This window comes from Oryctolagus cuniculus, chromosome 12 (assembly GCF_964237555.1).
Source record: "Oryctolagus cuniculus chromosome 12, mOryCun1.1, whole genome shotgun sequence".
Classification (NCBI taxonomy): domain Eukaryota; kingdom Metazoa; phylum Chordata; class Mammalia; order Lagomorpha; family Leporidae; genus Oryctolagus; species Oryctolagus cuniculus.
In genome coordinates this window covers 78252033-78276687 of record NC_091443.1, presented here as the reverse complement: position 1 = coordinate 78276687, position 24655 = coordinate 78252033, and the positions used below count along the sequence as shown (strand labels likewise).

The 24655-nt window shown below is 42.5% G+C and overlaps 1 protein-coding gene across 1 annotated transcript in view; it reads left to right on the top strand.

Moving 5' to 3' along the window:
- Positions 1 to 204: 204 nt before the first annotated feature.
- The window catches only part of PYGO1 (pygopus family PHD finger 1), a 50868-nt gene continuing 26417 nt past the window's right edge, over positions 205 to 24655 (top strand). Inside the window, exon 1 of the mRNA XM_008268969.4 lies at positions 205 to 336. Within this exon, the coding sequence (XP_008267191.1) occupies positions 288 to 336 (49 nt within the window). The 5' untranslated portion in view covers positions 205 to 287. The remainder of the gene's footprint in view (positions 337 to 24655) is intronic.

The window sequence follows — 24655 nt, the reverse complement described above, 5'->3', positions numbered from 1 at the left end:
GCCCCGGGCGGGGGGCCGCCCCCAGGCCGCGCTCCCGGCCGCCGCCGCTGAGCCCGAGCAGCCCCCAGCACGCCGCCCGCCGCCCCGAGGCCTCGTCCTCCTCCCAAACTTTGCAAAGTCGGCCCGCGTCCCCGCCGCCCTCGGCCGCTCCTCGGCTCTGAGGCTCGCCTCGCAGCCGCAGCGGCCCCGCGAGGAGGAGGAGGAGGAGGAGGAGGAGGAGCCGCCGCCGCTGCATCAAAGAGACCGAATTCCCGCGGCCTGGGGGGAGTCATGCTTTGCGGTCTGTAATGTCAGCAGAACAGGAGAAGGATCCCATTTCGCTGAAGAGAGTTCGAGGTAACCGAGAAGGGCGCCGGGATTGGGGGAAGCGGGGTGAGTGGGGGTGCGCGGGGGGCCCCGTGTGCCCGGCCGCCGGGAGGCCACGGGGCTCTGTCCGGGCCTAACTCCACGCAGCCCGCGTCCCGCCCGCGCCCCGGGCCGAGGCTGCGGTCCGAGGCGCGCGGCCCCGGCGCCCGCTCGCCCCCGGGACCCCCGCGCCGAGCCCTCGCCTCCCGACTTTGTGTGAGGAGCCAGTTGGCGCCGCACTCAGCATCCCTTCACACCCCCTGCTCGCCCACCGCACGTCCTTGCCCAGACGCTGCACAATAGGGTGAGAAGGAGACACCCGCTGGCCGACACCTCCCACCGTGCCTCCCCGCCCCCCCAAAGTAAGTTGGACTGCACGGGAGTTGAGGCACGGGGAGGACCGCGGGGCTCTCACGCCTCAAAGCCCGCTCCGCGACCCCCACCCCCCACCCCGCAAAGGCAACCAATACTGTTTATTTTCTTTAGCTTCAAGAGCAGAAACTGTATACACCCAGAAGGTATTTTCTTTATTGGTTTACGGGTAGGAATCAAATAATCCAAAATCAGTTTTACGCATGACTGATTTCCTTCTTCCTTGCAAACTAGTTCCGAATTTTACTGCCACCTTACTATCTAAGAAAAACCAGAGGGACCGATTGACCAGACAAAAGATACTGCATGCGAGTTCGCAAACGCCAAATGCCGTTGGGAAATTCGAGGATATACTCCTGCTGTGATTTGTAGCTCTCAGTAGGGTTCAGGAGGAAAGTCCCAAAGTGGAAGTGATGCAGCTTGTTTATTAAGCAAATATTTATTGAACATCTACTATGTGCTGGGCACGTTCCTGGCACCGGGATACCGCAGTGAATACAGTAAAGAAACATGTTCACCTAGAAGGAGTTCACACTCCTGGGGTAAACAAAAGCCATGGCTTGTCGAATGGGAAGCGCTGTGGCCAAAAAACAAAGCAGGGAAAGGGGATGAGAAATGTGGCTGAGGGTGGGGAGGCAGGGATTATGTTTATAAGGTGATTGTGAAAAGGCTGTCCTGAAAGATGAGGTTTGAACAGACACCTCGAGGAAGTAATAGAGTAGAGCCATATGCATAGCAGTGGGAAGCGCAGTCTGCAAAAGGAACAGCCTCTGTCGGGAAAATACCCAGTGTTTTTAAGCCAACTGCAAAGAAGCTGGTGTCATAGGAGCAAAGTGAGAGAAGAGTAATAACACATCGACTGAGGCTTGGGGTGATTTTTTTCTTGAGGAATCTTGTGTGCCACTTAAAAGGCTTTTGCTCTGAGATAGGGACTAGACAGCTGTGAGCTGAAGAGTGCTCAGTCTGACATTTTAAACAGGGCTTCTCCGGCTGCGAGGTAGAGAATAGACTAGAGAGCAAGGGGTGAAGCAGGGAGACTAGTTAAGGAGACTGTTGCAACAGATCGTTCATCCAGACAATGTAGTGCTTTATGTCAGTAAGTAGTAAAGTAAATTTCCAGTGGAGTTAAGTGATGTAGAGATCAAGGACCACAGTCATTCATTTATGTTTTTGTTTAATGTGACTAGAGATTAAACATATACAGCTACTTTGGGAAACACTGACATCCATTCAAAGAGTATTTAGGTAGAAATTGATTTTCTTAACCATTTGAGTAAAATCATAATTAAGAGCAGAATGCTGTTTTTTTTAAAAGGTACAGCCTTTCATTTAGTGAAATATTTTAAACCTCTTTTCTATTTGTGATTATGAGTTTCCAAAAACCTTTCAGGAATAGATCTTGCTGAGTTACAATTATTCCCCTGGTATTTTTACCTATTAATATAAATTGCTTTGAGATTGAAGGAAAAGAAAGCACTATCAAATTTATACCTTTGAACTCTATTATCAGTCTTAATCAAATGTAATTCTAAATAAAATAGACGAGTGTTTTATTGTGGGTTAAGAGCACAGATCTATCTTCATTTTGTTCTAACTGCTGCTGCCTTTTAAGTTTGATGCTTTAGCTGTCGGGGATTGGCTCAGTGTCAGCTCAAAAATATTCTTACAGTTAAGTACCAGAATAAAAGATGCAACACTCTGGAAAATGAAAAGTCACAATTTAAAAAATATTTTTGTGAGTCATTTTATAATATTTAGAACATTAATTTTAAAAGAACATTTTTGTATCATTTTATAATCCATAAAAGATACCAGAAATCTATGTGAGTACTTAGGAAGCACACTTCTGAACTTCACTGCCCTGGAAATTTTCAATTTATATTGTTAAATTTCTTGCATGGTGGGGCGTTTGTCGGGCATATACTCTTGAATAGAGCATACTAAACTGTTTTGCATCCACTGATATGTATAGATAAATCTTTGTCATGGTTATGTATTTATTTCATTTATATTCCAAAAAGAATGTATCATCAAACCCCTTGTTTAGGATATCTTTTGAGAGATATATAACAAGTTTAAATGAATTGTTAAGAAAAGTATTAAAGGAACTCAAATATGGCAAATTATGACTGAGTGACTGAAGATTTTACAGTAGAGGCAGATCCCAGGTGTTCCTTTCTCACAATAAAGTTTGAGAACTGCTACTTACAGACCTAAATTGCAAAGGTGAGTGGACCAGAAGCTGATTTGTGATCTTCCAAATGTGTCATGATGTTTTCAACATTAGACTCAAAAGTACTATTTAGTGCCTTACTGTCTTATTCCTGTTTTCCACCAAGCCCTCAGTTCTTGACTATAATACAGATCCATGAGGATAGGTATAGTGTTTTAATAATCTTATTTATTTGCCTTGCCCATGTAAATTTCAGATGAATGAAATAGTTAATACATAAATTAATTTATTCATATCTTTATTCTGCTTTCTGATTGTCCATTACCCTTCATAATAATTTTACTTACCCTTTTTTCTTTAGAAGTCACTTTTCACCCTTATTGTAACCAGCACTCCCATTCTCCATATTCTTAGAACTCTTTTTTAAAAATTTGTGTTTATTAATTTATTTGATTTGAGAGACAGAAAAAAAAAAAAAAAAAAGAAAGAAAAATCTCTTAACTGTCAATTCACTTCCCTTATGTTGACAGTAACTGAGGTTGGATCAGGCTGAATCTGGGAGCCAGGAACTCAATACAGCTTTCCCATGTGGGTGGCAGGAACTCAACTATGTGAGCTATCATCTTCTGCCTCCTAAAGTGTGCATCAGCAGAAAGTAGAATTGTGGCTGAATTGGGAATTAAACTTAGGCCCTCTGATATGGATGTAGGCATTGTTAGAATGTCTTAACTACATGCCTAACAGTGTCTTAACTACACCTGGCCCTCTTACATCTTTCAGGCATTAATCTGATGGCAGTATTCATCTCTTTATTCAAAAAGTATTTATTAAGCAATCATAGTGCTAGAGAGTGAGAATACATTTATTAAGAAGACATAGTTGGGGCTAGCGCTGTGGCGTAGGAGGTAAAGCCGCCCATTGTAGTGACGGCATCCCATTTGGGTTCAAGTTTGAGTCCTGGCTACTCCACTTCTGATCTAGCTCTCTGCTATGGTCTGGGACAGCAGTAGAAGATGGCCCAAGTCCTTGGGCCCCTGTACCATGTGGGAGACCCAAAAGAAGCTCCTGGCTCCTGGCTTTGAATCAGTGCAGCTCCTGCCATTGCAGCCATCTGGGGAGTGAACCAGCAGATGGAAGATTCTCTCTCTCTCTGTCTCTCTCTCTCTCTCTCTGCCTCTCCTTCTCTTCTCTCTGTGTGTAACTCAGACTTTCAAATAAATAAATAAATCTTAAAAAAAAAAAAAAAAGAAGAAGACATGGTGGTGGAGCTGGCACTGTAAAGTAAAGCCACCACCTGCAGTGCCGGCATCCCAGTTTGAGTCCAGGCTGCTCCACTTCCTATCTAGCTCTCTGCTATGGCCTGGGAAATCAGTGGAAGATGGCCCAAGTCCTTGGGCCCCTGCACCTGCCTGGGAGACACAGAAGAAGCTCCTGGCTCCTGGCTTCAGATCGGTGTAGCTCTGGCCATTGCAGCCAATTGGGGAGTGAACCAGCAGATGAAAGACCTCTCTCTTTCTCTTTCTCTCTCTCTGTCTCTTTCTCTTTCTCTGTCTCTCTCCCTCTCCTTTCTCTGTGTAACTCTTTCAAATAAGTCTTAAAAAAGAAGAAGAAGAAGGTGTGGTGGTAGGCATTTGGCTTAGTGGTTAAGCTGTTGGTTGAGATGCCTACATTCTTTACCAGACTACATGCATTTGAGTCCCAGCTCCACTACCAATTCCAGCTTCTTGCTAAGGCACACCCTGGAAGACAGCAAATGATAGCTCACATAGTGATGGCTCAAGTGATAGAGAGAATTAGCATCGTGATACACTTGGAAGATTAGTGTTGGGAAAGAAAATAGAGATGATGGGGAAAGAAAGAAATTTAGAGATGAAGTTGAGGGCATTCATTTGGATGGAAATGTTAGAAAATGGATATATTTCAGAATCTAATAATACCATAAAAATGTCATAAAAGTACTGAAAGTAGACTTGAGTATAAATTGTAGACTGTCTTGAAGCAGTAAGTATATGGAAAGTTTGGATTAAAATTGCAGAGGAAGCATAATATATGTAGTTACACAATGGGAATTAAGAGAGAGTTAGGGCCAGCGCCACAGCTCAATAGGCTAATCCTCTGCCCGCAGCACCGGCACCCCGGGTTCTAGTCTCGGTTGGGGCGCCAGATTCTGTCCCAGTTGCTCCTCTTCCATTCCAGCTCCCTGCTGTGGCCCGGGAGTGCAGTGGAGGATGGCCCAGGTCCTTGGGCCCTGCACGCGCATGGGAGACCAGGAGGAAGCACCTGGCTCCTAGCTTCAGATTGGCGCAGTGCGACGGCCATCACGCACTGGCTGTAGTGGCCACTTGTGGGGTGAACCAACGGCAAAGGAAGACCTTTCTCTCTGTCTCTCTCTCTCTCTAACTCTGCCTGTCAAAAATATAAATAAATAAATAGATAAATAAATATAAAGAGAGTTAGAAGCCAGCACCGTGGCCGTGGCTCACTTTGGCTAATCCTCTGCCTGTGGTGCGGCACCCCGGGTTCTAGTCCTGGTTGGGGCGCTAGATACTAGTCCCAGTTGCTCCTCTTCCAGTCCAGCTCTCTGCTGTGGCCCGGGAGGGCAGAGGAGGATGGCCCAAGTGCTTGGGTCCCTGCACCCGCATGGGAGACCAGGAGGAAGTCCCTGGCTCCTGTCTTCAGATCGGTGCAGTGCCAGCCATAGCAGCCATTAAGGGAGTGAACCAACGGAAGGAAGACCTTTCTGTCTCTCTCACTGTCTATAACTCTTTCTCTCTCTGTAAAAGAAAAAAAGAGAGAGAGAGAAAGTCTGAAGGAAAGGTTTTATTTAAAAAAAAAAAAACTTTTTTTATTTATTTTAAAGGCAAAGTTACAGAAGGGCAGGGGAGAAAGGGAGAGAGAGAAAGTCTTATATCTGCTGGTTCACTCCCCAAATGGCTGCAACAGGGGAAGCGGGGCGGGGGGGGAGATAGAGAGAATCTTCCATCTGCTGATTCATGCCCCAAATGGCTGCAACGGCCAGAACTGGGCCAATCTGAAGCCAGGAGCCAGGAGCTTCTTCCAGGTCTCCCCAGCTGGTGCAGGGCCTAAGGACTTGGGCCATCTTCTGCTTTCCCAGGCCACAGCAGAGAGCTGGATCAGAAGTGTAGCAGCTGGACCTCGAACCGACATCCATATCGGATGTTGGCACTGCAGCTGGTGGCTTTACTTGCTACACCACAACACTGGGCCCAGGAAAGGCTTTTTTTTTTGTTTGTTTGCTTTTTAGTTGGTTCATATAAAGGTTAGGCAGTTATCAGGAAAGTGAGTTTGGTTTTAGATATATTGAATTTCTACTTGGAATATTCCAGTGTATGCAGTGGATGTACTGTACATGGTTTGAAGCAGAGGCAGTGGTCTGAGCCAGAAATAGAGATCTGGAAGTCATCAGTAAACAAGTGAATTCTAATTAATATCTTGGGAGTAGATGCAGTCACCCCAGAGACTAGAAAGGGAGAAGAGAAAAGCATTGAGAACACCGGCTTTGGAAACACTAACATTTTGAAGAAGGGAAGGAAAAGAAGACACTGAAAAGCACAAGGTGAAATGAATAGCAACAAAAGTAGCTAAATAAATAAGTGGTGCCACAGATAAATGAAGGAGAGAATTTATGAAGGGTCGATAAAAGAATTTTGTTTTTAATCTGCTGAGTGAAAGCTATCTGTTTGTGGAATGTCCAATTTGCTTTCTGTGTCATAGAGAACATGACCACAATTTTATAAAGTGGTCCAGACTCATTCCTCACTCTCATCCAACACTGTTCTGAAACCCTAGAATATTTTTCTTTTCCTTTTTTTTTTTTTTTTTGACAAGCAGAGTGGACAGTGAGAGAGACAGAGAGAAAGGTCTTCCTTTCCCGTTGGTTCACCCCCCAATTGCTGCTGCGGCTGGCGCACTGCGGTGCACCACGCTGATCTGAAGCCAGGAGCCAGGTGCTTCTCTCAGTCTCCCATGCAGACGCAGGGCCCAAGGACTTGGGCCATCCTCCACTGCACTCCCGGGCCACAGCAGAGAGCTGGACTGGAAGAGGAGTAACCCGACAGAATCTGGTGCCCCGACTGGGACTAGAACCCTAGGTGCTGGCGCTGCAGGCGGAGGATTAGCCTAGTGAGCAGCGGCGCTGGCCATAGAATATTTTTCTCAATGTTTTGAATCCACTGGCTTCTTCACCTTTATAATCACTTCTGTAGTTTAGGTTTTGCTTATGTCTTTGATTATTAGAATAGCCCTCTCAGTGATTTCCTGGCTTCCTCTTTTGTCTCTCTTAATCCATTTCCACATTGCTACTGCTAGTTGATGAATAATTACCATCTACTAAGAACTTATGAAGTCCTTCATAAGTGGTTTAAATGGGTCATCTTACTTAATCCTATCAATAATCCTATGAAATTGATATTATTATCATCCTGGGTTTGCAGTTGATGAATTGATGCTTAGAGAGATTAAATAATATGCACTTAAGTAGTATTTCAAAGTTTACTCAGTTAGTCGCAAAGCCGGAACTCAAAACTCTGGGGTACAGATCTTAGCCACTGTATCTTTTGCACTGCTGCTCCCATAACATAATATGCTGTGTTACTGTCTTGTAAAATTATTCAGTGGTTCCCCAATTGCCTTTAGAATAAAAATCCAGCTTTCTTAAATTGGCCTTTTTGATTTGGCACAGGCCTACCACTTAGTCTTTGTCCCTCATCCATGAAATGCCCTCCCTTGTCTCCTGGGTACGTTCCTGAGATATTCATACTTACTCTCTAGGTCATGTTGTGATCTTTCTTTTCTTAAAAACTCTCTACACATTGTCTTCTTTCTGCTGGGCATTCTCTTTTTCCCCCCTGTTGGTAAAATACTCATCCTTGAAGGTTCCTCTCAAGATGTTTTCCCTGAATTCTTCCCCTAGTCAAGATTAGGAGAAGAATTTCTTATATTCTCTCAGTATTCTGTGCTCATCTCTATTATAGTATTTATCATATTAAATTTAAGTTAAAAAATTGTTTCCTCTAGGTTATGAGACCCTTACAGTGAGAAATTATTAGTTTTATTTCTGTATTCTCAAAAGATCAACAAATGTTCCTGAAAACTAATTTGATAAACATTAAAAAAGAGATTTCAGTAACTTCAGAAAATTGGTTTTCCTGGTTTGCTTTTCCCAGGGATTTAGAAAAGTTACCTGTTGGGGAGATTATATAATTTTTTTCTAACATTCTTATTCTAGATAACCCAGGTGGTCTTGAGTCATCTTTACCATCAAGGTTAACTTTAAAGTATGGTTAAGAATTATTTTATCTGGGGCCGGTGGCACAGAGGTTTAATGCCCTGGCCTAAAGTGCTGGCATCCCATATGGGCGCCGGTTCTTGTCCCAGCTGCTTCACTTCTGCTCCAGCTCCCTGCTGTGGACTGGGAAAGCAGTAGAAGGTGGCTGAGGTCCTTGGGCCCCTGCACCCATGTGGGAGACCTGGAAGAAGCTCCTGGCTCTGGGCTTCGGATCGGCGTAGCTCCGGGCGTTTCAGCCAAGTGAACCATCGGATGGAAGACCTCTCTCTCTGCCTCTCCTCTCTCTATGTAAATCTGACTTTCAAATAAATAAATCTCTTTAAAAAAAAGAATGATTTCGGGTCTCTTTTCCTATCCCCAGTTTCAAATGATGTGCTAATTGCAAAGTAGGAAGCAGCATTATGACTCTGAGCCCAGCTTCCAAGATTCTTATCCCAGTTCTGCCATTTATTAGCTGTGTGATTCTTGGCAGGTTATTTAGCCTCTCTGTGCATCAGTTTCCTCAGCTGGAAAATGAGAATAATCATCATACTTATCTCATGGAGTTGTTTGAAGGATTAAATGAGTTAATACAAGGTACTTAGAATATTGTCTGGTACATTCTAAGCTATCTGTTTGCTATTAAAATCAGAAATAGTGGCTCTAAAATATATATTCTGGTTAAGTAATGTGATCATCATTCTCTTTTGTGTATGTTTAATGAGTCATTAAGTATAAACAATCTACAGCAGGTTCGATTTTGATTGGCAGCAGGTGTGAAGAGAAGAAAAATAAAAATTTTCTCATTCTAGGAAGAAGATAGTGAATAACAGAAAATACTTTAAAGGCAAAAACCTCTCAGGTTTTACAGTTTGCTGGAAAAGACAATTAGAAGTTGTTTACTTGAATAATATTTTTGAATATTTACAATATTGTACCTCATGATTTCTGAAGCTTTTTGTCTAAAATTTTGTCTTTGTTATTAAAAATATTTATTTATTTGAGAAGCATAGAGAAAGAGTTCTTATTCACTGGTTCACTCCCCACATGCCTGCTATGGCTAGAGCTGGGGCCAGGGCCCAAACTAGAAACTGGGAATATAATCCATGTCTCCCATGTGGATGATAGGAACTCAGTAGCTTGAGCCCTTACCTCTGCCTCCAGGGTCTGCATTGGCAGGAAGTTGGAGTCAGAGCCAGAGCTAAGAATTGAATCTGGGTACTTTGGTGTGGGATATGGGTCTCTTAACTGCTAAACTAACCATCTACTCCCAGAGTATTTTGTTGTTTTTTAAAAAAGATTTATTTTGTTATTTATTAGAGAGGCAGAGTTACAGAGAGAAAGGGAGAGGGGGAGAGGGGAAGAGAGGGAGGGAGGTCTTCTATCCACTTATTCACTCCCTAAATGGATGCAATGGCCAGAGCTGGGCCAATCCAAAGCCAGGAGCCAGGAGCTTCTTCTGGGTCTCCCACATGAGTGTAGGGGCTCAAACACTTGGGGCATCTTCCACTGCTTTCCCAGACCATTAGCAGGGAGCTGGATCAGAAGAGGAGCATCTGGGACTTGAACTGGCAACCATGTGGGTTACCAATGCTGCAGACAGAGGCTTAACCTAGTATACCGCAGCACTGGCCCCAGAAGGTTTCTTTAATAAAAAACATTGATTATCAGAGGTGTTATTGTATAGTCAGCTTTTCACACAAATACCATCCATCTATTCTCAAAAGTTTTTCTTTTGTAAGCAAACTTAAATTCCGTGGACCTTAGTAATGCAGACATCTTTACTTAGGGGAAAATAGCTAGCACAGGAAACACAAACAGCTAAATCTAAAATTGGGGATGTTGAAAGGTTTCTTTTTTATTATTTGAAAGAGTTATAGAGAGGCAGAGAGAGAGAGGTGTCTTCCATCTGTTGGTCCATTCCCCAATTGGCCGCAATGGTCAGATCTGGGCCAGTCCAAAGCCAGGAGCCAGGAGCTTCTTCTGGGTCTCCCACTTGGGCTATCTTCTATTGCTTTCCCAGTCCATAGCAGAGAGCTGGATCAAAAGTGGAGCAGCTGGGACTCGAATTGGTCCTCATATGGGATGCTGGCACTGCAGGCAGCAGCTTTACCTATGTGCTATGCCACATGTTAGCCCCGATGTTGAAGAGTTTCTGAATTTAATTTACTTATTGTCCGGGTTGATCTGTATACAGGTTATCACATAATAGACATATTCTGCCTTGCATTTTATTGTATTTTAAATTGTTTATTCATTTATAAAGATTTATTTATTTGAATGGCAGAGTTATAGAGAAAGAAGAGACCGAGAGAGAGAGAGAGAATCACTTCCCAAGTGGCTACAACAGCCAGGCAGCCAGGAAGCCAGGCTTCTGGGTATCCCATGAGGGAGGCAGGGGCCCAAGCACTTGGGTCATCTTTGGCTGTTTACCCAGGTGCATCAACAGGGAACCTGATAGAAGTGGAGCAGCTGGGACTTGAATTGGCGCCCATGTAGGATGCCAGCATTACATGCAGTGGCTTAACCTTCAATACTAAAATGTTGGCCCCTCCACCTTGCAATTTGAAAGAACATAATGACACTTTCATCTCAATCACATAAAAGGCCATTTTACCAAATGCTCTCTGAAATTTGTATAATAATAATATACTTGCATAATGATGCTTAATATTTTAATTTCATGGGCAGACTTAGTGTTAGAAAAGTTTATGTCTCAAATAAAGATAAACCTATTGGGGTGCTGGTGCTGTGGCGCAGTAGGTTAAAGCCCTAGCCTGCAGTGCCGGCAATCCTATATGGGCACTGATTCAACTCCCGGCTGCTCTGCTTCCGATCCAGCTCTCTACTATAGCCTGGGAAAACAATAGAAGATGGCCCAAGTCCTTGGGCCCCTGTACCCGCATGGGAGACCCAGAAAAAGCCTCTGGCTTCAGATCAGTTCAGCTCTGGCCATTGCAGTCATTTGGGGAGTGAACCAGTGGATAGAAGACCCCTCTGCTTCTACTTCTGTCTCTCTCTGAATCTACCTCTTTCTGCAACTCTGTTTTTTAGATACATAAAACAAATCTTTAAAAAAAAGATAAACCTGTTGGTTACTGTGTTCATGTCTGTTTGTGAATAGAGTAAGCTGACATTAGACCTCAGATTTGGCCGGCGCCACAGCTCACTTGGCTAATCCTCTGCCTGCGGTGCTGGCAACCCGGGTTCTAGTCCCAGTCGGAACGCGGGATTCTGTCCCAGTTGCCCCTCTTCCTGTCCAGCTCTCTGCTGTGGCCCAGGAGGGCAGAGGAGGATGGCCCAAGTGCTTGGGTCCTGCACCCGCATGGGAGACCAGGATAAGCACCTGGCTCCTGGCTTCGGATCAGCATGGTGCGCCGGCTGCAGCGTGCCGGCTGTAGCGATCATTGGAGGGTGAACCAACGGTAAAGGAAGACCTTTCTCTCTGTCTCTCTCACTGTCCACTCTGCCTGTCAAAAAAAAAAAAAAAAAAAAAAAAAAAAAAGACCTCAGACTTCTCCATTATCATGAAACACAATGTTTGAATACCAACTGAGGGTATTGACATTGCTAGATATTAGATATTTGGTAAGGTTTTAATTACTATAGAAACTAAAGTGGGAGGGGCTTCTGGTATTGTTTAGTTGAAAGAAAAGCAAAATGAAGACTAATAGTTGAGTGCCTACAGTGTGCCAGGCAATCTGGTAGGGTCTTTATATATTTAATCAACATAAAATACATAAACCAATATGATTTGGAATAATGACAAAACAAGTCAGAATAAAGGAAAATATAAATCTTAAAATATTTCTAATATAATGCAATCGTATTACTTATGAGAACAGTCAGTGTCTCAGCTTGGCCTACTATCAGGAAATACTGTCGACTGATTGGTTTAAACAAGAAATCTTTGTTTTTCACAGTTCTGGTACCTGGGAAATCCAAGATTATGGTACTAACTGATTTGGTTCCTTCGAGACCCTGCTTCCTGGCTTGTAAGCTATTGGCTTCTCATTGTGTGCTAATAGGGTCTTTGCAGTATGTGTTTGTATGTGTAAAAAGGGAGAGAGCACATACATTCACCTTGTCATCAAGGCCCAACCCTCATGACCTAATTAATCTCCCAAAGGCCTAACCTTGAATACTGTCATATTGGGATTAAGACTTCAATATATAAATTTTGAAGAGAAACATTTAGCTCATATATAGAGGGATTTCAAAAAGCTCATGGAAAAATGGAATTTAAAGTATAAATTATTTGATCTTGATCCCACTTAAAATTTTCATTAAAAGCTCTGCTCTTGTCTGCAAGTAAACTGGGTATAACAGTTTTTCTTTTTTTTTTCTTTCTTTTTTTTTTAATTTTTTAATTTTTTTATTTTTTGACAGGCAGAGTGGACAGTGAGAGAGAGAGAGACAGAGAGAAAGGTCTTCCTTTGCCGTTGGTTCACCCTCCAATGGCCGCCGCGGCTGGCGCGCTGCGGCCGGCGCACCGCGCTGATCCGATGGCAGGAGCCAGGAGCCAGGTGCTTTTCCTGGTCTCCCATGGGGTGTAGGGCCCAAGCACCTGGGCCATCCTCCACTGCACTCCCTGGCCACAGCAGAGAGCTGGCCTGGAAGAGGGGCAACCGGGACAGAATCCGGCGCCCCGACAGGGACTAGAACCCGGTGTGCCGGCGCCGCTAGGCGGAGGATTAGCCTAGTGAGCCGCGGCGCCGGCCAACAGTTTTTCTTTTAAGTATTCTCAAATATTTTTAATTTAATGGACAATATACGTATTGTATAAGAAGCACACAATAGTTTTGCAGTACAGTTTCAAAGTATGTACAAATTGGAATGCAGAGGTTAAATACTGATGTATGTAATGACACCATTTTTAACTTTAGATAAACTGCACATAAAACTTAAAATTCAAATATTAGCTAATCTGAAAATTTTACTACATTTGATCTTAGCCAGAAGGCTGAAAAGCAATGAAAAGTTTACTTCTCGTAGTATAAAATGATAATTTGGGATGCAAATTTTTTACTGAACAAACTATAGAAACATCTAAAATAATCATTAAAAGCAATATTAGAATTTATAAAGATCAGCTATAAAATTTATATTGTCAGTCACTACCTTTCAAAATAGTCTCTAACATAGAATTACCTTGGATACAACAGTTTTGGCATCTGCTGAGCAGAAAGGTTGTTTCACTTTAAATTTTCAGTCAGAATTGTGTAAATTAAACCAGTTAAAATGTCTGCGGTTTGTAAACTGAATGTAGATCATTGTAAAAATTAAGAGAGGGAGTTAGAGAGGAAAGAGGAGGAAAGGTGGGAGTGTGGGTAGGCTGGGAAGTATCACTATGTTCTTAAATCTGTATATATGAATTATATAAAATTTGTTTACCTGAAATAAGAAATTAAAAAAAAAGTCTATGGTCTTAGCTATTGTTGCTGCTGTTAATTGTCAGTCCTCTTCAGTTAGGACACAAGCAAGATTTTTTCCTTGCAAATTGACGTGGATAATCTGCCAACTACAGGCTTCATCTTCAGTATTATCTTGTTCCTTCTTAAAATGAGTTATCTTTTTTTTTATTTGACAGGTAGAGTTATACACAGTGAGAGACCGAGAGAAAGGTCTTCCTTCCGTTGGTTCACCCCCGCAAATGGCCACTACGGCCTGCGCTGCGCCAATCTGAAGCCAGGAGCCAAGTGCTTCCTCCTGGTCTCCCATGCGGGTGCAGGGCCCAAGCACTTGGGCCATCCTCCACTGCACTCCCGGGCCACAGCAGAGAGCTGGCCTGGAAGAGGGGCAACCGGGACAGAATCCGGCTCCCCGACCAGGACTAGAACCCGGTGTTCTGGCGCCGCAAGGTGGAGGATTAGCCTAGTGAGCCGCGGGAAGTAAATCTTGAAAAAAAAAAAATAGAATAGTTAAATTACATAAAAGAGGAAGGCATTTTACACAGTGGTACTATTCAGGGGGCTGGTGCAGGCCGGCATCCCAAATGGGCACCGGTTCGAGTCCACTTCCGATCCAGCTCTCTGCTAGGCCTGGGAAAGCAGTAGAAGATGGCCCAAGTCCTTGAACCCCTCACCCGCGTGGGAGACCCAGAAGAAGCTCCTGGTTCCTGGCTTTGGATTGGCCCAGCTCCGGCCATTGTGGCCAATTGGGGAGTAAACCAGCAGATGGAAGACCTCCCCCGCCCCCTTCTGTCTGTGTAACTCTTCCAAATCAATAAATCTTTAAAATAGATAGGTAGGTAGGTAGATGCTATTCAGAATACCCACATCCTATATCAGAGTGCAATGGCTCCCATCCCAGCTCCTCCACTTCTGATCCAGCTTCCTACTATTGTGCACCCTGGGAGGTAGCAGGTGACTAAAATATATGAGTCTCTGCCTTTCATTTGGAAGACCTGGACTCAGTTCTGGGCTCCTGGTTTTGGCCTGGCCCGACTCTGGCTGTTGTAGGCATTTGAGGAGAACACAAGTACATGGAAGATCTCTCTTTCTCTTTATTCTCTGTGTCTCTCTACTTTTCAAATACAATGCGGAAAAAACATATACAGCCTAAAGTAAATTTATAAAATGCTTATAAAATATTCCACATTTTATAAAAAGTACTTATAAGTAGAAAAACAGTATAGGGGCCAGCGCTGTGGCATAACGGGTAAAGCTGCCACCTGCAGTGCCAACATTACATATGGGTGCCAGTTCGAGTCCTGGCTGCTCCTTTTCCAAACCAGCTCTCTGCTATGGCCTGGGAAAGTAGTGGAAGATGGCCCAAGTGCTTGGACCCCTGCACCCATGTGGGAGACCTTAAGAAATTCCTGACTCCTGACTTCAGATCAGTGCAGCTCTGGCCCTTGCAGCTATTTGGGGAGTGAGCCAATGGATGGAAAACCTTTCCCTCTATCTTTCTCTCTCTCTCTCTCTGCTTCTGCTTCTCTGTAGATCTGCCTTTCAAATAAATAAATCTATCTTTTCAAGAAAAGGAAAACATTATACATTGAATTGTTATCAAGGAAATTATTTTTTTAAAGATTTATTTATTTATTTATTTGGAAGTTGTAATGAGAGAGAGAGAGAAAGAGGAGAGACAGAGATCTTCCATTTGATGATTCACTCCCCAGATGGCCACAACTTCTGGAGCCGAGCCGAGCTGATCTAAAGCCAATCCAAAGCCTGGAGCCAAGAGCCTCTTCCAGGTCTCCTATGTGGGTTCAGGGGCCCAAGGACTTAGACCATTCTCTGCTGCCTTCCCAAGCGCACCAGCAGGGAGCTGGATCAGAAGTGGAGCAGCTGGAATTTGAACTGGTGCCCACATGGGTTGCCAGCACTGCAGATGACAGCTTAACCCACTATACCACAATGCTGGCATCTGTCAAGGAAATTCATAATTTTTAGAGTCTTTGGATGGAAAAATTTGCTTTAATTGGCAGACCAAACTCTCCTATAATCCTGAAAGGAGAGACACAACTTCAGCTTCCAGCTCAGAATAAATACTAAAGGGTGAAAAGAGAGCTAAGAGTATTATTTTGCTTAATTGAGATTGATTGGGATAATAGAGAGTATTATTATTAATAGCTAAATTTTCTTTGCTTTCTTAAAGTGATATAGGCTTCTTGCTCTGTTCTTGATATCATTTTTTGCCATTTCTGGAGTGAAGAGATGAACTGAAATAGAAGTATTAAGTAAAAAAATCAATGTGTAACAGTACTTTTTCTTGGCTCTGTGCCACAAATTCAACCACTGGCTTGACAGACATAGTTTATCTTATGACATTAATGGCAAACAGGAATAAAAAATAGAGAGAGCCATGCTTTGATACCACAACTTATTAACCTAAATAGGGTAAAGTAAGGCCAAGAGTCAGAACCATGTAAAGTGTTACACTCTTCAGTGTCTATTACTGTAGTATATCCAAATGCCACAAGCATTACTCTGAAATTAAAAATACTATTAAACATAAAAACCCACCAGAATTTAACACAATGCCACAACCAGCACCACCACTCATAATTAACCCTAAACTGTCATAAACTGGTAAAAGTTTTGAATAAAACCTCACAAAACCTACAACAAACATAGTACTTAATAAAAATGTCACAATGCTTATGTCATAGTACTTACATCATTATACTTAAATTAACCATGACTAATGATTTGAAAAATTATTTCAACTGTAAGAACCTAATGACCAACATTCAAAGAGCTCACCCCCTAACTAAGATTATTACTTAGTCATTCATTGACTTACTAATTCCATCAAACATTGCAGCATGGTAGAATTTTGGTTCTTTTTTAGGAGTAGCTTGCATTACACATCATTACAGGACTTTTTTTTTTTTTTTTTTTTTGGACAGGCAGAGTTAGTGACAGAGAGAGACAGAGAGAAAGGTCTTCCTTCCGTTGGTTCACCCCCAAAATGGCTGCTATGGCCAGAACGCTGCACCACTCCGAAGCCAGGAGCCAGGTGCTTCCTCCTGGTCTCCCATGCAGGTGCAGGGGCCCAAGCACTTTGGCCATCCTCCACTGCCTTCCCGGGCCACAGCAGGGAGCTGGACTGGTAGAGGAGCAACCGGGACAGAATCCGGCGCCCCAACTGGGACTAGAACCCGGAGTACCAGCGCCGCAGGTGGTGGATTAGCCTAGTGAGCCGCGGTGCTGGCCTACAGGACTATTCTTAGCTATACATTATACTTCAGATACAATAATTGTTCTATCACAGTATCTGTTGATATGTAAATGATGGCTGAATCAGCTGGTGTTTACATTCTGTAGAGCACCATATTTTTAATTGCTTGTTTATACGTGTAGATTAAGGCTATACTGTGTCGCATGTTTTTCTATAAACCTGAAACATTGGGATTGTCTTATTATTTGTGGTCAAAACTATAATATTCATGGGCTGTGTATTATGATTAAGACATATTTTTCTGGAGAGCAAAATACAAAGACAATAATTATAAACTTGTTACGAGCTATTCCATATATATGTGTGTGTGTATATATATGTGTGTGTGTGTATATACACTAACCTAGTAGAATGAGTGTGAGGAGGATTCTCAGTTCTTCACTTTTTTTTTTCACACTCATTATTCCCCTCTAGTCATTACCCACCTACTTTTTTCGTGAAACAGAATCAAGCCACCCTTCAGGAATCTCTTCTAACGCAAAATCCCATTTTGTCTTTGTTATAAAATTAAATACATCCTAGACTTATTTCATACTGCTGTTCCTACTTACCTAGTCCTATTCCCCCCCCTTTTTTTTAAAGAATTCCCAACAACTATATCCAGAAAATTTTCTCAACACCACTCTCCCCGTATCAAACCAGAATGATACTTCTTATTTGCTAATGCAATATCACAATGATCCTTTTCTAAGAAAAAATTATTTATTTATTTGAAAGGTGAAGTTAGAGGAAGAAAAACAGAGAGATCTTCCATCTACTCGTTTATTCTCCAAATGTCCGCAACAGCCAGAGCCGGGCTGGTCTGAAGCCAGGAGCCGGGAGCTTCTTTGGGGTCTCCCACTTGGGTACAGGGGCCCAAACACTTGAACTATCTTGTGCTGTTTCCCCAGGCCCATTAGCAGGGAACTGGATTGGAAGTGGAGCAGCTAGGACTTGTACTGGTGCCTATATGGGATGCCCACTACACTACAGCGCTGGCCCCACAATCATTTAAAATTAGAAGGGATCCTAACCCTTCTGGTTTCAATCTTAATTCTACCATTTATTCAAATACCTCAGTTATAAAAAAAAGTGTAACATTATGTGATCTGAGTGAATCCTGGTAGCTGATATCACACTTAAATAAATTGTAGGACAATCAATCAGACATCCTTTTATTATTATTGACCAAATGGCATTATTCTTGTATTAATACAGATCACCAGTTTAATTGAAATCAAGCCCCTTAACTGAAGAGTCCTTGTAGTATATTTGATCTTGTAAACCAAAAATGGAGACCACTTCTCTTTAGGGCAGTCAAGGAAGAACCCTGCTTTAACACTAGTACCCACAGCTGAAATTCTATTTAAGCTATTCCCTGATTCTTATACTTAAAAGCATATAATTTACCCTAAAGCACTATGTCAGTATTAATAAAAACAAACTTCTAGCACAGTATGTGCATTGTGTATTATATGCCTTATCCCAATTGTGGGGAGCAACCGAGACTAGACTAAATTACTGGAACTGCTAAGACTAATTCTATGCATCTGATCTCCCATCATATGGCGCTGAGATAGAGTAAGCAACTTCTACACAGCTGCCTCACCAATTTGACTAACAAGCTGCAGGAGCTGATCCTGCTCCTGATTGGAGGAGAGCAGCGTGCCAGCGTGTGGGCAGCAGAGCATGGATTGGTGGAAGAGGACTATAAAGGAGGAGAGAGTATGCACCGGGAACATCTGAGGAACCCCTGGAGGTGTGCTGCTCCTCCGCGGAAGTGGGGAAAGCGGCGGGGGTGCCACCCCTCCGCGGAGGCGGGGGAGCCAGCAGCTAACCTGGGTCGGCGTCATTCCTCTGCGAGTGAGGGAACGGCAGCTAACCCGGGAAGGGCTGGGCAAAAAGAACAGCACAGGGTCCGGTATCGTTCCTCCGCGAATGGGGGAGCGACACCAATAATGTATTAGTACTATTTATACTTGATCAAAATAGTACATGTATATTTGATTGTACATTAAAATACTCCATGCACATAAGCATGTATATAAAACTCTTGAAGTACATAACACATCATTACTTTATGTAAAATAATCCACTATATGAATATATATATAACATATATGGCCCTTAATCTTACACAGAGCATGTTATTAATCATACATGGCATATTAAGTCAAATCAATTCTGAACAGCATACTCAGTGCCTCTAATATTTGTCTTTTCTATCAAGCTTCAGGAAATCAGCAACATGGTTTGGAAAGTGTGTCTCTTCTCACTCCATGCACATAAAACCTGGTTTCTTTACTGAAACTGTACCTGGCATCCGATTCTTGCTTCAGGGCCATAAAACTGAGCTTGCCCAGTGGTTCCCCTTAAATAAGACATCTTGATGAGGGGACTGAAGCAGTGGCGTAGCAGGGTAAAAGCTACTGCCTGGGATGCTGGCATCCCATATTTGTGCCATTTCATGTCCTAGTTGCTCCACTTTCAATCCAGCTCCCTGCAAATAGCCTAGGAAAAGCTCAAGTGTTTGGGCCCCTGCCACCCACATGAGAAACCCAGGAGAAGCTCCTGGCTTCAGCCTGGCCCAAGCCCCTGGCCGTTATGGCTATCTGGTAAGGGAACCAATGAATGGAAGACCTGTATCTGTCTCTGTAGCTCTGCCTTTCAAATAAATAAATCTTAAAAAAAAAAATAGTTCATTTAAATGATTCTAACTATCAGAGTTTTCAGAGTTTACAAGAAACTTTGATTTCTGGAAAATGAGCAGATAGTAGATACCATTAAGAATACATTTTGTCCATTTTGAAATTACAGCTCTTTAATTTAAAATTATAGTTCCTCAGTATTCTTAAGAATATTGTGGGGCTGGCGCCGCAGCTCAATAGGCTAATCCTCTGCCTGTGGCGCCGGCACACCGGGTTCTACTCCCTGTCGGGGCGCCAGATTCTGTCCCGGTTACCCCTCTTCCAGTCCAGCTCTCTGCTGTGGCCCTGGAGTGCAGTAGAGGACGGCCCAAGTGCTTGGGCCCTGCACGCGCATGGGAGACCAGGAGAAGCACCTGGCTCCTGGCTTTGGATCAGTGCGGTGCGCTGGCCACAGCACACCGGCTGCGGCGGCCATTGGAGGGTGAACCAACGGGAAAGGAAGACCTTTCTCTCTCTCTCTCTCTCTCTCTCTCTCTGTCCACTCTGCCTGTCCAAAAAAAAAAAAAAAAAAAAAAAAAAATTGTGACTGGGGCTGGCGCTGTAGCATGGCGGGTAAAGCTACCACCTGCAGTTCCGGCATCCTATATGGGCTCCAGTTCGAGTCCTGGCTGCTCCACTTCCGATTCAGCTTTCTGCTATGGCCTGGGAAAGCAGAACAAGATGGCCCAGGTCTTTGGGTTCCTGCACCCGCTTGGCAGAGCCAGAAGAAGCTCCTGGGTCCTGGGTTCGGATCAGCACAGCTCCAGCTATTGTGGCCAGCTGGGGAGTGAACTGGTGGATGGAGGACCTCTCTCTCTCTCTGCCTTTCCCTCTCTGTGTGTAACTCTGACTTTCAAATGGATAGATAAATATTTTTAAAAAAATTAAAAAAGAATATTGTGACTAGTAATTTAGATATATTTGATTATATATTAGAGATTATTAATAATTTTATTTTAGGAATTGTTTTTTATTTATACTTTTGGTAAGAAAATATTCATGACAGATGTTAAGATACTTTGAAGCTTGACATATTGGCTTATTTATATAACCACTTTATTATTTGATCTCTCAGATCATTACTAATTCTTTTTCCATACCAGACTCATCAGAATCTCTAGGTATTCAGATGCAAGAACAACACATTTGTCTGCTCAGTTTGTCTTCATAAAGACTTTTAAACTGCAATCATCAGTTCATTTTATATGGGCCACTGGGCAGTTTATAAGAAGGTAATAAGCTTAGTCAAATCTAAACTGTCACATTTTAATAAGTGACCTTGAGGAGTGAACTGGATCTCAGTAAAAGTACTGAGAATTCTCAAATAAACCCAATCTTGGAGAGAAGCAAATTAAAAGAATAGTATTCTCATTCCTTTATTAGGAAAAAAAAGAGTGAAATCGAAAAAAAAAAATTAAAAATAAAGATCTGGACAAAAGAAAAGGAACCAGGAATACAAACTGAATCAAGGGATAGGGAAATTAGCTATGCCCCTCACCCCCCTCTCAACCTCCTGCCATGGGAATAGATTACTATACCTCCCAACTAGGTAAAACTTGGGCATTAGAAGTCTGTATAGTTCAAAGAAACCTAATAGTCTAATCCTGACTCACTAGTATAAGTAAAGATTCATATAAAAATGAGTAAGTTGTGTTTATTCTAGGAATATTAGGGTGAATTCAACATTAAAATAAAAAAGAAAAACCACATAATTTTTCAATGGATTCTGCATACCACCTAAATCAAGCAAACAGTCTGAAATGTGAAGAAACAGGAATTAAAAATGTCACCCATGTGACAAATAAAAGGTCTGGGCAAAGCTATGCAAACACAGGAAAGAAAAATAAAAGAATGACAGCTATGCAAGCATACTAAAGCAAAGTAATTGAATTCACAAAAAGAAGGAAGAAAAATAGCATGCAGAAGACAGAAAGACTCCTATTGTACTCACACATGCTTCAACTGATAATTTATTAGGAATATGCATTCAGAGCTCATAGACAATATAACAAAATGAGATGAAAGGTAATCATAAGCCCAAGGAGAAAAATTTAGGATTAAAACAAATAATTGAGGTGGGTGTTTGGTGCAGAGGTTAAGAATCTGTTTGGAATTCCCGAATTCTGTTTCATAGTGCCAGGGTTCTAGTCCCTACTCTGCTTTTTTTTTTTTTTTTTAAATCACTTTTTGTTTTAAAGATTTATTTATTATTTGAAGGGCAGAGGACAAAGATGGAGAGAGAGAGAGGTCTTCCACCTGCTGGTTCACTCCACAAATGACCAAAATGGCCAGATCTCTGCTGATCCGAAGCCAGGGGCCAGGAGCTTCTTCCAGGTCCCTCATGTGGTTGCAGGGGCCTAAGGACTTGGGCCATCTTCTGCTGCTTTCCCAGTCCACAGCAGAGAGCTGGACCAGAAGTGGAGCAGCCAAGACTCAAACTGGTGCCTTCGGGGATGCCAATACTACAGGTGGTGGCTTTATCCACTACGCCACAGCGCTGGCCCCTCCTACTCTGATTCTAACCCAACATCCTGCTAATGTGCATTCTGGGAGGTAGCAGCTAATGGCTCAAATACTTGTATCCCTGTAACCCACATGGAAGATCCAGATTGAGTTCTAGATTCCTAGCATTCATTGGCTTGGCCCTGCCCCAGCTATTGCAGTCATTCGTGAACCAGCAGATGAAAGATCTCTATCTGTCTTTGCCACTCTGGCTTTCAATTAAATTACTTAATAAAAAATCCAAATTACTGAACAAATAAAATATTAGAAATAAGGAACAGAATAGAGAAGACTGAGAAATATAATGTTAACTGCCGATGAAAGGACAAAAAGTAAAGTCAGAGGAGCTATCTAATACATGTGAAACAAAAAAGTTTCTCTAGGGGCCAGCATTGTGGCACAGAAGGTTAAGCCACTATATGCAATGCTAGTATCTCACATGAGTGTCGGTTTTTCTCAGATGCTCCACTTCCAATCCAGCTTCCTGCTAATGATCCTGGGAAAGTAGCAGAAAGTAGCTGTGTACTTGGGTTCCTGCCACCCGTGTGGGAGACCTGGATGGAGTACCATGCTCCTAGCTTTAGCTAGGCCAAGCCCTGGCTGTTGTTGGCCATTTGAGAAGTGAACCAGAAGAACTCTTTCTGTCTCTTCCTCTCTCTCTGTAACTCTGTTTTCATATATTTAATGTCTTAAAAATTTTTTTCACAGTGACTTGATCAGCCCTTGTCCTGACTGTTGATGTACAATGTAATACTTTATTCCTTTTAGTTTTTTTTTGTTGTTGTTGTTCTGGTACTATTGGTTGAACTCTGTAATTAACACACAATTATTCTTAGGTGTTTAAATTTAACTGAAAAGTGATCGCTGTTAAATATAAGAGTGGGAATAAGAGAGGGAAGAGATGTGCAATTTGGGACATGCTCAATTGGACTTGCCCCAAATGGTGGAGTTAGAAACGTGCCAGGGGATTCCAATACAATCCCATCAAGGTGGCATGTACCAATGCCATCTCACTAGTCCAAGTGGTCAATTTCAGTTCACAATTGATCACACTGATAGGTCTAAGAGTCAAAGGGATCACACAAATAAGACTAGTGTCTGCTAATACTAACTGATAGAATCAAAAAGGGAGAGAATGATCCACCATGGGAAGCGGGATACACAGCAGACTCATAGAATGGCAAATGTCCTAAGTAGCACTCTGGCCTCAGAATCAGCCCTTAAGGCATTCGGATCTGGCTGAAGAGTCCATGAGAGTATTTTAGGCATGGAAAGCCAAGACACTCTGGCAAAAATAAAATAAAATAAAATAAAATAAAATAAATAAAATAAAAAAAATTAAAAAAAAAACCTAAATGAAAGATCTCTGCAAGTGAGATCCCAGTGGAAAGAACAGGGCCATCAAAGAAGGAGGTATCTTTCTCTGAAGGGAGGATTGAACTTCCACTTTGACTATGACCCTGTCTGAATAAGATCGAAATCGGCAAACTCAAAAGGCTTCCATAGCCTTGGCAACTCATGCCTAGAGCCTAGGGAGATTACTGACGCCATAAACAAGAGTGTCAAATTGTTAAGTCAACAACAGGAGTCACTGTGTACTTACTTCTCATGTGGGATCTGTCCTTAATATGTTGTCCAATGTGAAGTAATGCTATAACTAGTACTGAAACAGTATTTTACACTTTGTGTTTCTGTGTGGGTGCAAACTGATGAAATCTTTACTTAATATATACTAAATCGATCTTCTGTATATAAAGATAATTGAAAATGAATCTTGATGTGAATGGAATGGGAGAGGGAGCGGGAGATGGGAGGTGTGGGAGTGGGAGGGAAGTTATGGGGGGGGAAGCCATTGTAATCCATAAACTGTACTTTGGAAATTTATATTTACTAAATAAAAGTTTAAAAAATCACACACAAAAAAATTTTTTTCTCTAACACAGTGATAAATTAGTGCTGCTGAACTAGAGTTCTCAGCAAATAGAACAGAAAAAGTATTGAAAGATGTAATTTTAAAAGTCAACTCAAGCTGGCACTATGGTGTAATGGGTGAAGCTTCCACCTGCAGTGCTGGAATCCCATATGGGCGCCAGTTCAAGTCCTGGCTGCTCCTCTTTCTATCCAGCTGGCTCCAGCTATTACGGCCATTTGGGGAGTAAACCAGTGGGTGGAAGACCTCTCTTTCTCTCTCTCTATCCCTATCTCTGTCTGTAATTCTGCCTCTCAAATAAATAACAAAATATTAAAAAAAAAAAAGTCAACCCAAGGAAGCTAGTGTTATGGCGCAGCAGGTTAAGCCACCTCTTATTCAGTGCTGACGTATCAGAGTGCCTGTTGAAGTCCTGCCTACTTCCCTTCCGATCCAGCTTCTGATTAATACTCATAGGAGAGCAACAGAAGGTGGCACCTGCCATCCATGTGGGAGACCAGGATGAAGTTCCTAGCTTCTGACTACAGCTTGGCCCAGACCTGGCTATCATGGCCATTTGAGGAATGAACCAGCAGATGGAAGATCGTTCTGTGTCCCTTTGTCCCTCTCTACCTCTGCCTTTCAAGTAAATAAATAAATGTTTAAAAAGTCAACCGGAAATAAACATAATTTAATCTAGAGATAGAAAATAC